We start from the raw sequence: 13,978 nt of genomic DNA on the forward strand, positions 1-13,978 counted from the left end.
GGGCGGGGCTAAGTTCAGCTGGCATCCAGGCTAGGAGTTTTCCCAAACAAACTGGTAGCTGATTTCCTCATGCATCAAATTTAGACAAAACATTTGTTATTTCTGTTGGTGACATTTGGGAAATCATTTGAGACCAGTGATGTTGCTACCAGGGCTTTACAGAGCAGCACAATATCAGTTATCGACTGCCTATCGCTGATCAAAAATCTATAAGGGATATGTATGTACAGTTCCGAGAAAATGTGCAAAAGGATTTCACCAAAGTTTTAAAGTTGACGGATGAACTGATGGAAAATAATTCCATTTCCAGCTGGGATGTCACCAGCACCAGAGTAAGAACGCTTCCGGCCCGACTGAGAGAGTCTCTGGTTTCATGTAGTTTAGGCAAATCCACAGCAATAAAGGACAATGCTGATCTCAACAAACTATAGATTGATATTTTAGACCGACAAATCACTGAACTGGACAGCCGCTTCAAAGAGGATCAATGTGGATTAATGCGTGCAGCAGCTGCGTGTTTGCCCGGCTCTGATTTCTTTTCAAAAGGCGAGCTACTGAGGATGCCCTGCAAACACCATGGCGTTTCATTTGAAGAAGCCGAACTACGCACTTCCTTTCAACCTCTGTGCAAGAAAATAGACGATGGCCACTCTTTCTCTTCCCCCATGGAGGTTTTGGACACCTGCCCCTCTGATGTCTTCCCAAACATAAGTAGACTCTTAAAGATAATGATCACACTACCAATGACTTCCTGTAGTGTCGAAAGACGTTTCTCAATAGTAGGAAGAGTCGAATCATCGTTGAGATCACACGACAACTTTGCGTTTAAATAATGCGGGAACTTTTGGATTCTCTGGACTATGATGACATCATTGACATTTTTAATAATCGCCCCTGTTGACTCCGCCTTGTCATGTAAAAGGTAATCCCATGGTTTGAATTATAGCCGCTGAGCTATGTTGTGTGCTGTAATGATGCTAAAACAGTGAAGTTAAAATGCTGTAACTTTAAAGGGTTTAAAGTACAGGTGTTCAGCTGTATATATTTGCGTTTAAATCTTTCCCTGCGGTTTTGGTGGATTCTCTGGACAGAGTATGATGACACTTTTTATAATCGCCCTTGTAGACTCGTGTAAAAGGAAATCGCCGAGCTACGTTGTAGGCTGTTATGTTTGTTCTGCTGGAACTGTGAAGTAAATATGCTGTTTTAAATGTGTGCAGGTGTTAAGATGTTTTATGTATATGTGTTAAGCTATATAAATATATGTGTGTGTATGTTGCCCCCTCATTTTAAGATGGGACCCCCCCCAAAAAAAAAATTCTGGCTGAATGAAAACACATGAACATTTCCAGAGCTGATCTGAGAGAACCCCTAATGAGCATTTTCATCATTTCATTTTAATAAAAACCATTGTCAAATACACAATGAAACAGGTCTTCACGTTCACTACAACGTTTGATTTAACTAGAAGAAATTATGGCAGGAATATATTACTATTTTAGGCCTACAATAGAATGTACTTGTCAAAATAATAACAACAATAATACATATTTTAACAAAATTTAAGAATATACTTTTTAAATCCACGGTTTAATTGAGTAAATCTCTGTTTTGCAGCACTTTGCCAAAAAATAAAAGGATACAAGTTTGTTACATTTTATTTGATTGCCACCATTTTTGATAATATGTTTGTATTAAATCATACAACATCACATTTTAACTCATGATAATAATAACCATAATTTAATAATACAGTTTATTTATTAAATAATTGTTTAATACCGTGATACTGTGAAACTCTGATGTTTTCTGAGATGGTTATCATATCGTGAAAGTCCCCCACCCCCGCTGTTAAAAAAAGTAACTCTATTTTTTACTTTTACTTGAGTAGATTTTTAGACCGGTAATTTTACTTGTACTTAAGTAAAATTTCATTGAAGTAATAGTACTTTTACTTGAGTAGAATATTGTGTTAATCTTTCCACCTCTGCATATTTATAACTTTATAAACCATAATCACTGGCTTCCAGTAACGGCCGGACAAGAGTCGAGTTCTGACATATTGATGAATGTGGAAGAGCAGAGGATGGAGCAAAACAAAACACCGGTCACGAATTAGAAGTCTAAAATGAGAATAGTTAAAGATAAATGTGGGAGGAGCTTGAGTTTGTCGACTCTCACCTAAAGCTTACACTACTCCTACATCTTACGTCATGTTTCGGGTCAGAGGTCACTCTTTCGCCAGAACAAGACTCAAGCCAGTGGTTATAGTTTATAAAGTTATAAATATGGATATTTTTCTTAGAAAGAAATGTAATGGCTTCACTTCAGAAGGCCTTTATTAACCGGAGCACTTTTATAATGGATGGATGGGCTTCAAAATCTTCAAAGTACTATTCACTCCCATTATAAAGCTTGGAAGAACCAGGATATTTTTAATATATCCCTGATTATGTTTGGCTGAAAGAAGAAACTCTTATACACCTAGGATAGCTTGAGGGTGAGTAAATTATGGGATAATTTTCATTTTTGGGTAAACCATCCTTTTAACAAGAAAGGTAATAAGAGAAGGGACAGAGTGATGATAGCTTTCATTTATTTGTCCTTTCAACTGAGCTCCGATAAGCTCTCTTTCTATTTTATGAGAAAGGTGAATCAGATATTTCTTGAAATGAGTCATTAGTTGTCCTATGTTGTTCATTAACATGTATATGTATTTTCTTGGTACTGCTTAGTACTACCTATGAGTGATGCCTCATATCATGCGCTGTGTTATTACCCATCTAATCGCAGGACTTTTGGACAGTGAAACGGGCAAAGAATTACATAGACTTACATTGAAGGAGGGGCCTGAGAAATATTTATAGATCAGAATATCATATACAGTAGGTCAGGGTTTCTCAACTCTGGCCCTCAAGGTCTGCTTTTTGCAGTACAATCTATAAATTTAAATCAATTTAAATATACATTTTAATCTATTTACACTCTATTGCCAAAAGTTCTGCATTTACGTGTACATGAACTTTAATGACATCCCATTCTTAATCCGTAGGGATTAATATGAAGTTATACCAAACCTCCACCAAACTGTACACTTGGCACAATGCAGTCAGGCAAGTCCCGTTCTCCTGGCAACCGCCAAACCCAGACTCGTCCATGGGATTGCCAGACAGAGAAGCGTGATTGGTCACTCCAGAGAACACGTCTCCACTGCTCTAGAGTCCAGTGGTGGCGCGCTTTACCCCACTGCATCCCACGCTTTGCACTGCACTTGGTGATGTAAGGCGTGGATGAGCTGCTCAGCCATGGAAACCCATTCCCTGAAGCTCTACACACTGTTCTTGAGCTCATCTGAAGGTCACATGAAGTTTGGAGGTCTGGAGCTCTTGACTCTGCAGAAAGTTGGCCACTTCTGCGCACTGTGACCCTCAGCATGCGCTGACCCCGCTCTGTGATTTTACGTGGCCTACCACTTCGTGGCTGAGTTGCTGTTGTTCCCAATTGCTTCCACTTTGTTATAACACCACTAACAGTTGAGCGTGGAATATTTAGTAGTGAGGAAATGTCCCGAATGGACTTATTGCACAGGTGTCAACCGATCACGGTCCCACGCTTGAGTTCTCTGAGCTCCTGAGAGCAGCCCATTCTTTCACTAATGTGTGTAGAAGCGTCTGCAGGCCTAGTGGCTAATTTATACACATCTGGCCATGAAGTGATTGAACACCTGAATTCAATGGTTGGGGGGGGGTGTCCCAATACTTTTGGCAATATAATGTATATTAGCGTGTCAACAATCAGTGCTGTTTTTGAAGAGTGCGCATGTGCACAAATGCAAACATGAGTGTGTAAGAGGGAGCCCACGATGAATCAAACATCAAATAAAGCACATAACGGGGCTAAAAAATGATGATGCCATTTTTCAGCAGCAGCATCTCAAAGAAATGACATTGTGTGAGAAAGCAACTGACTGAATGAACTGCATGTATATAGGAGCAACACGTACGGTGGTTACGCCATACTGGATCTAAACGTGATTAGAGATCTTGAATTAAAGATCTAATTGATTCATTTGCAAAAATTATTACTCCACCATATGTGTATGTGACAGTCCTATATTGTTGAACCAATATGGTTAAAGTTATATATGACCATGTTACTTCGGTTTTGGGAAACCATAACTGACTAGCTAGTCTATTTTTCTAACTATGCATTGCACAATGGTGGTTGAGCAGCGAGTTGCGTTGTCGTACAGGAAACACACCCCAGAACACTCAAGGAACCGCATAGTGACATTGACACTCGTTCAGAACTTGCTCTGTAGTAAATCTGAGCCGTTTCAAGTTTTGCTAATGATTCCTCCGATTCTTTTGTTTTCTGCCTGCGGTGACTATGAGTGAAACGTCACTTCATCATTGAGTATCAGACACTGCCCCCTTGTGGAGTAAAGGTGAACTGCACTTATTCAGTCATCAAAGATTCAATTATTGTTGTGCTGAGAAAAATATACTTACACTGTTACACACCTCGGGTCGTTAGCGACCCTATATAGTTTTTACAAAAAAATGAATGGGAAAACAGACAATCTTTTATAAATTATGAATTAATTAATTTATTAAAGGAATACTAAGAAGGTTGATGTCTAACTACAATGAAAGAGGAGGAGGTGGTGAATGACGTCCCGGGTCACTAAAGACCCAAAGGTATAGGTTTAAGGGTTAATGTAGCAAAAGTTTTTCCAAAGATTTCTCTCTTGCAGGGACAGATTGACAATCTGTGTGTTCTGGAAAAGTCCAGAACGGCCGTCCAACCGAGGGCCGTCGCCCGGCCGTCAGCAAAAAAATAAATAAAAAAAAGTCTAATAACGCAATATGAACAGCCAACAGCAGGGGCACTAATACGATCACTTATATGCTACTATGTGCAACAAAAAAAAAAAAAACTGAGGAAGAAGAGTCGAGGAGTCGGCCTAGCCAGTTTGTGATTGGTCCCCGGATTTCCAGAATCAAATCGCAGGCAGAATGGTTAGCAGAAAACGTAAGGAGAAAGGTGGATGGGAAAAAGTTAAAGAAAAGAGGACCAAGTCTCTCGAGACTGATGCAGCAAAGTGTAAAAAGCTTACAGAGCTTTTTGGTTGCAGTGCAACTGCCAGCAGCACTACATCGCTTAGCCAGACTGAGACTGTAGAGGACCAGCAAGTGGAAGCTGAGCCTGAGCTTTTATATACACGATATAAAAATAAATAAAACTCACGCAAAAATTAATGTAATGCGGAACTACTGTTAGAGAGAGACGTGATGTGTGTGTGTGTGTGTGTGTGTGTATGAGAGAGAGAGAGAGAGGCGCGGGCGCGATGGAACAGTGGAAACAATACATACTCTGTCATTTTGTTCATACAGGACATCGTTCAAACTGCAAAGTGTTTACTTATATTTGTGTACACTCGCAATAAAACAAAACATTGTGCTTTTGTCAAACTGTAAACTCTTGTCAAACTGTAACCTACAACTGTCATCTAACCAAAATCTCTCTCTCTCTCTCACACACACACACACACACACACACACACACACACACACACACACACACACACACACACACACACACACACACACACACACACACACACACACACACACACACACACACACACACACACACACACACACACACACACACACACACACACATGTAGTGTTTTCATCTTTTATGGGGACTTTCCATAGGCGTAATGGTTTTTATACCGTACATACCATATATTCTATCCCCCTACACTGCCCCTGCCCCTAAACCTAACCCTCACAGGAGACATTCTGCAATTTTACATTTTCAAAAAACATCACTTAGTCTGATTTATAAGATGTTTTCCTCATGGGGACCTAAAAATGTCCCCACAAGGATGAGGATTTCGGATATTGCTATCTTTGTGGGGACATTTTGTCCCCATAACGTGATGATTACCAGTCCACACACACACACACACACACACACACACACACACACACACACACACACACACACACACACACACACACACACACACACACACACACACACACACACACACACACACACACACACACACACACACACACACACACACACACACACACACACACACACACACACACACACACACACACACACACACACACATAGTTTAAAAGCAAAAAATATGTATCCAACCCCATTTAAAAACAGTCTGTGGGTGTCATCTTTTGGACATTCATCCTCGTATTGCATTGGTTTTCATTTCTTTCATTCACTTTGTTGTATATGAGAGGTTGTAGTGAGCTCACATTTTATGCTAGAATGAAGACTAAGGTATTGAATTAAACGGGAAAACATCAGGCATGCATTGCTACCACTCTAAACGTGCTAACATACAAGGAAGGGTGCTAAATAATTGACTACATTTTTTTTTAACCAAAAAATCCTAGCTTGATCTTTCTGCCTGTCTTCCATCAGAGTGCAGTATTTCATATTTGTGTTTATTATTGTGGAATTGGCAAAGACCTGGTGGTTGTTTGTGAAAGCTTCACAGACAAAATTAAGAGGGCCTAGCCATAGGTTTTGAGATGTTACTTGTTGTGAATACCTTGTCTGATAGTCTGACAGTATTGTGGCATAGTACATCCTGGCTAGTGTCTGTTGCACACGGCTAGGGGCGACTGGCCGGGTGATGGCCCTATTTGGGAGAAAGTCCGGGGCTGTTTTTTAGCCCCAGTCCGTCCCTGCTCTCTTGTGTCTGGATTCCATGTTGCTACAAGAAGGGGATGTGTGAGGGCTGAGCGTTTGGGTTTCAACAGATTTTGAGTACTTAAGATGCATCCGAGATGTGAGAAAATCTTGATTAATTCAGCCCTGCACGTGTTTGTTGTTCTTTGAACTTTCTGTAACTCTCTCTCTCTCTGTGCTTCGGCTTTAACACTCTGAATCATTGCTTCTGGTTTCATGTTAGCTCTATTTAGTATTAAAAGGTTAGCCGTGGGTTAAGAGTGGGTTGGATTGATGCAGCTGTCATGGGCAAGGTCACTCCGAGAGGAAAATCCACATCGGCTCTATCTATGTGCAGTCATGTGGGGAAGACCAGGCATTTTCCCAGCCTTACAAATGAGCTTTTTTTCACTGAATGTGTGTTAGTGTGACCTTGAACTAGACGTTCATATTATCTTCACGCTGTGAAATATTTTTTTAATGAAATGGTTATGCGGAGTCATTTATCGAGATGTGGACAGGTTTGTTTTTATGGCTTGTTTTGGCATTGGTATTTCAACTTATTCATGTTATAATTGTCTTAAAGAGAAACTCTGTGTATTAACGTTTATTAATAACATTTACAAACATTACGCATCCTAAAATTCTTCACCATTTACATTTAAATGAAATGCGTATAGTTAATGTATAGCTACGCATACATTTTTAATCTTTTAATCTGTTATGCATTAATCTATAATTTGTTGAAGGCTTATTAAAGGAGCCACATGGGTCATTCTGTGTGTGTGTGTGTGTGTGTGTGTGTGTGTGTGTGTGTGTGTGTGTGTGTGTGTGTGTGTGAGTGAGGATAATCATCTCATATAACATTCAAAACATAGACTGAAATTGCTCCCAAGAGGATTATGTTTCCTGCCCCATCAGGATTGCTGTCATCACTGTTAGAATAATGGACGCTGTAAAACATTAACCTAGCAATCAACCTTTGACATTACTTCCTTGATGCGAAATTTCACTTTGAGGTAAATTCCTTAAATATTTTATCATCTTAGCCCGCAGTTATCCCACCTACATTTTCAAAGTGATATGGGAAAGCAATTATATTTCAAACATTTAATATATGTGACTTGAATTATTGCATAATTGAGAATCAAACAGAGGTTCTATATGTGACTCTGGACCACAAAACCAGTCATAAGTCTCACGGGTATATTTGTGGCAATAGCCAACAATACATCGTTTTTCACGTGACGTCACACGCTTATAGGAACGCCCACCTGGAGGGCAAAACAAGGCTTTCCTCCATTGACCGCCAGTCATTTTCACCAGGTTTGTAGTCAGTATTAATGCAGTAAGACAGTGATATTCAGATACCAAATTCAATATAAACCTTATTGATGATGCATACTTTATACAGGAAAGCAGATGGACACAGGATGTTTGTGCAACACGAGGTTTCTCGTTAAGCGTATTTTTCCCCTTCTTTTAATATCTCTGTTTTAGTACATTACGGCACTCACAACTACGGGTGGGTTGCACTAAGGATTATTTAGCCTGTCGTCACTTCACCCTCCGTCTGCTGCTTGATCAGCTCTTTAAAACGGTTTTACTAATCTGTTTATTAATCTGTGTTTAAAATTACGTGGTGCAACAACTCGATTTAAAATAAAACCCATATCAACAAATCCTTTATTAGTGTTAAACTTTGCTTAAATAAATCCTTATTGGTGCAACTCACCCTATAAGTGTTTTCACGTTAAGCGTTTTAAAAACGTCCCGCTGTTTTTAGTGACTGAAATACTGCAGCAGGTGCTGTATATGGATCATAAGAGCCCAAAATGTGCATCTTGTTCACATATTTTTGTTTTAAGATGGACATTTGACAGGCTTGTGCTGCAGTTCTATGGAGTTCAACGGCGGTTTTGCCCTCCAGGGCTCCGCAACAGTCACATGACTGAAAACTATTCTACGGGTCAAAATTATTGATTTTTCTTTTATGCCAAAAATCATCATTAGGATATTAAAGGGATAGTTCACTCAAAAATGAAAATTAGCCCATAATGCGTTTGTGTAAGAAAAATATCCATATTTAAAACTTTATAAAGTAAACTTCCGGCCGACCGCCTTCCCTGTTCAATATCTGTAAAAATTGTTGAAAGTTCCTCTGCCGATCGAAAGACTAACGCGACCAGGTCCGCTCGTCATGACGTCACGTACGCATCTTGAGTTTCACTTTCAACATTCAACACTTTTCCACAGAAGGCGGTCGTCCGAAAGTTTGCTTGATAAAGTTTTAAATATGAATATTTTTCTTACACAAACACATCGATATGCTTCAGAAGGCCTTTATTAACACCCCAGAGCCGCGTGGAGCAGTTATATGATGGACAGATGCATTTTTTATGGACTTCAAAAACAGAGCAACTATGAAAACAATTCTAATGCTTGGATTAGCCTGGACTTTTGTAATATAACTCCGATTTTATTCGTCTGAAAGAAGAATGTCATATACACCTAGGATGACTTGAGGGTGAGTAAATTATGGGCTAATTTTCATATTTTGGTGAACTAACCATTTAAGTAAAGATCATGTTCCATGAAGATATTTAGTAAATTTCCTACCGTAAATATATCTTAAATGTATTATTAGTAGTAATATGCATTGTGAAGGACTTCATTTGGACAACTTTAAAGGCCATTTTCTCAATACTTAGATTTTTTGCGCCCTCAGTATCTCGGCCAAATATTGCCCTAACAAACCAAACTTTCAGATGATGTATAAATCTCAGTTTCAAAAATTTGACCCGTATGACTGGTTTTTTGGTCCAGGGTCACTAATATTTAACACAGTCTCACTGTTAGGTTCAACGTGTACAAAGTCAGCAACTGTACAAGCACAATGTCACAACATCGCAGTCTACGGTTATTCAAGCCTACATTAATTTCAATGTATCTAACATAACGCATAAACGTATATACAGTACAGTCAAACCAAAATGTATTCAGACACCTTCAACATTTCTCACATTCTCACAGTTTATTCGCTATAGTTTAGAAAACGGTGATAAATATGACTATAACTCAGAGCTGAACAAATTGATCTTGATAATGTCTGATAACTTTGATAGAAAGGGATGTAATGGATTACAATCAACCAATCAGCTGTTCAATTTAACTACACAATTAGATAATACCAGTTTAGGTCAACCAATGACCAAGCAATGCTTCATTTTGTTCAGTCTGTGGGGTCAAAGGTCACATTAGCAATTAAAGAAAAAACACTTCAGCAAAACATGCTCAGGTCAAAGTGTCTGAAGAATTTTGCTCCCAAATTTTAGGCACCGAATGAAGAATTTCTGGGTATAATATGTCATTATATTGGTTTGACTGTACATTGCAAGCAGATCTACAAATAATTCACAAATGTAAAGTATTTTTAAAGAAGCTTTAGTGTTACTTTAACCATTTTACGCCACAATATCATGAATTGCATACATATTAGCTGAAATGCACCAGATGTGCCATATTCATATAAAAATTAGATATTTTTTTACAATTCTATATGTTTCTGGTCAATGATGTTGCTATGCATTTAAAATATATATGTTAGGGTTTGAAGTTAATTCAAATATGCATTTTCAAAAGAATTTAAAATAAGGATCAATGTGCTAATATTAATGCATTAAATATCAATAGACAACAGATTGAACTAACAATAAACATATTTACAGCACTAGGTTAATGTACATGTATCAGTTGTTCATTGTTAATTATTATTCATTCATAGGTTAATGCTTATTTCTACAGCTTGAAATGTTAAAAATATTAGTACATGTAGAAATTAACATTAACCTGCATGGATTGTTAAAATGTTGTTCAATGTTACTTCACAATAACTAATGTTGCAAATGAAACCTATTTTATCAATTTACTTATGGTCCATATAATGGAAATTATTACCAAAACAGCATCTTCTGTGACTGCCTTCTGTGACAGCATCTTGCCCATGTGGCATTAGTCAATCCTTTATCATGATGACCTTGTGAGTCACTAAAGACCGACTCTTCTCCCAGGAGTTATTTAATTAAGTAAATGTAATACACTGGCTATCCTGTAAGGGATCATTATACCTTTGCATTTGATAGTGTAAGTGAGTTTTACTGGTATAATTGCATTACAGAGTCTTTGGATCAGATTCAGATTACACTAAATCTTGAGACGTGGGACAAAAGAACTGACTCACCCAAAACAATCAAACAAACAAACAAAAAACAACAACAAAATCATTAAATAATAATTACAGTATTATATTATATGTTTGGAGTTTTGGATTCATTCATTCACACGTTTGTGCAACCACCTGCTACAATTTCTCAATGTGTATGTCATCAGATATATGTGCCTTTTTATTTGCAAATAAATATGTCCCTATTTTTAAAGTGAAAATGTTGGTATTTTGAATCCCATCTCTCAGTTGTGTATGTTTTATGTTTCTCTCTCAGCAGGTATGCACACCAGTATCAGTGAGATTTTGAAGGAGAAAACGCTAAAGTCGTCTCGCCGCAGTTTGCCATGTCTGGCTCAGAGTCAGACACATCCTCAGAACCTCAATCACTTCCTGTCTGTGCCTCTGAGTCCTGAACCCAAAACATACAGTCACAGCGTCAGCGCCTCCTGCACACACATCACACCTCCTCCTACAGGTGAGCACTAGCATGGCTTTTCTTTGGGTTTTTATTTAGCTTATGGTTAAAATTAAGATACAGTTTATGCAAAACGAAATTCACTTTAAAGGTACACTATGTAACTTTTACGTCCACTAGAGGTCGCCTGTTAAAAACAAAGGCGTAGTTTGATGACGCCACGTTTGAGCGCAGAATCTTGGGACATGTGGTCTTCACCTCACAGCCGGTGGAAAACAGTCAGGACAGGACTCGGGCAGAAATCATGTTCATGGATGTGATTATTAACATTACTGTAGTCTGAAGCAGAGCAGGACTGAGTGTTGTGGAGCTGAGCAAGGCCGCAGGAGCGATTGAACAGCAGGACTGTTATTATGGCATAGTCGCCGGCGGGACTTTTATTATGACACGGTTGCCGGCGCCACTTCCTCTTTTCCAGTCATGAGTATGAGGTAACGCAACTCTGTTTATCGTATTAGATATATCTGAGTGTGTTGAAAAGGAAGTTATGACGTTCGCTCGGCGGCTGCTATGACACTTGTTCACACTGCAGTGAGAGTAAAGCGTTTCACTGAATAAAACCGGAAACCGAGGGGAACGCAGATATGACGCAATCGACAGGCGACTCCCTCACACGCATCGCTCACACGTCCCGGTTCCTCGGTTAAAATAGCAATTTCTCACGATTTACAAATAGTTGGAAACATTTGGGATATTCTAAGTACTCAACTGAACAAAATATATAACACTGGCCTAGTGGTTTCTGGATATTTAACTGCAAAAATCCTACATAGTTCACCTTTAAAGAAAGGCTTTCAAAAAATAAAGTGGTCAAAATCATTTCTGACCCCCATGTCTTCTGAAATATTTCTCATCGTATGTGTCCTGTTCACTTTTCAAAATTAAAAAATAACATTATAATATTTAAACATATAAAACTAAATACGTGTTGTAATGGCTACAACAAGTATAGTAGGCTACGCTACAGTAAAGATAAATGTCATGTCGGAGCGGGATTTGAGCGCACATCGTTTTACCGGTGAGCGGTTCATGAGTGGAGCTCCGCTCCGCTTCGCTCGCATACTCTGGTAAGGTAGGCAGGTTTTTTGCATTAATTTTATTGTACACAGTTTTCTCTTTTATTGTATATGATAGTGCAAACAGCTCAATAACCCTTTTATTTATGCTGTTTAAACAAGTGTTCTCACCAAGACTATACTTGTCGTGCTTTGTGTTTTATAGACTTGTTGAAGACTTGTTGAGACTTGTATAGAATTAAATATTGTTTCTTCAAATGTGGTGACACCCCACACACACACAAAAAAGCACCCCCAACCTAAAACATCTTCCCGCGCCCCTGAAGCTAACATATTAGCGTGATAAGATGGCCTGCCCTAACTAATGTAATAAACATAACAAACCTTTCAGTGTTTCACACTCACAAGCACTATCTCAGTTCATAACTATTTTACATTTTGGCTAATTGGTAGTTAATTTATATGAAATTGTACAATCTCATTCATATGTTTTCATATGATGGTTATGGTTGGGGTGGGGTTAGGGTTGGACCTTTATGCTTACTTTATTGCTAAAAACTTTAAGTTTTTGTATGATTTTTGTACAAAATCGCCTCCTCGTATACGTTTTCCTGTGAGATCAGGTTGGTAATGCCCAGTTTTCTTATATCATTAATCCTAGTAGATGCACTTATGGTGTCCTGGGAAGTTTGTATTTACAACTTGGGAAGTCGTAATTATGACATCATGGTGCGTTCAAATAACTTGCAAGATGGCAATGTACCTTTTCTGTATAAAATGTACCACTATTTTTTAACAATGTGTTTTTTTTAAATTATGGTTTTATTGAATTTATGAAAGTGGTATAAATTGAATCATTATTAGGGGTGTGACGAGACACTTATCTCACGAGACGAGACACGAGATTGGGTTCACGAGAACGAGACAAGATTTTTACACAGTATTTTTAAGAAATCCTCAATGATGACTAGAAAAAATTTTTGCAGGTGCATTTGAAATGTTTTAACTCATCATCTTGTAGTGAATGTCATTTCATTTCTACTTTCTGAGTATGAATTATCATATTCAGTAAAAGACAGGTTTTGCCAAAAATAAATAGAGCATAAATAGTGCAAATAGAGACCACATTTTTCTTCAAGCATGAGCACAGAGCTAAGAGATAGTTACACACTCGTAACACTCGCTCAAAGTCTTCTCGTGACGTGACCTGGGGTGTATATACACAAAGGGAAACAAGGTTAACACGATAACAAGGAGGAGTTGGCTAATAGGCAACACCTGGGGAAGACTAATCATCACGAAAAACTACAAAGAACTACAAAATATGGCAAGACAGGACATAACAAAAGTCCTCTCAAGACAGGGAAACCAACTTATTGTACAGTACTAAGTTATGCAACTTTTTGATAGTTTATATGTAAATGAAAAAAAAGATTTAAAATATTGTAATTCTTTTTAACACATGTACCATTAATAATGTTGCTCAGGGAACCAGGGTTACATACGTAACCTAGACGTTCCCTTTTGAAGTGGAGTGTATAAAGCAAA

The 13,978-nt window shown here is 38.3% G+C and overlaps 1 protein-coding gene across 5 annotated transcripts in view; it reads left to right on the forward strand.

Moving 5' to 3' along the window:
* ano3 (anoctamin 3) overlaps positions 1-13,978 on the forward strand; it is a 168,676-nt gene that overhangs the window by 57,744 nt on the left and 96,954 nt on the right. For 2 of the 5 annotated variants that reach the window (XM_079809773.1, XM_079809774.1), the window contains exon 2: positions 11,217-11,414. In XM_079809773.1, the coding sequence (XP_079665899.1) occupies positions 11,217-11,414 (198 nt within the window). Of the gene's footprint in view, positions 1-503; positions 923-11,213; positions 11,415-13,978 lie in introns of those variants that run through there. The other 3 variants (XM_079809776.1, XM_079809775.1, XM_079809772.1) reach the window with 3 other exon arrangements.

This window comes from Gobio gobio, assembly GCF_949357685.1.
Source record: "Gobio gobio genome assembly, chromosome: 25".
Taxonomy (NCBI): domain Eukaryota; kingdom Metazoa; phylum Chordata; class Actinopteri; order Cypriniformes; family Gobionidae; genus Gobio; species Gobio gobio.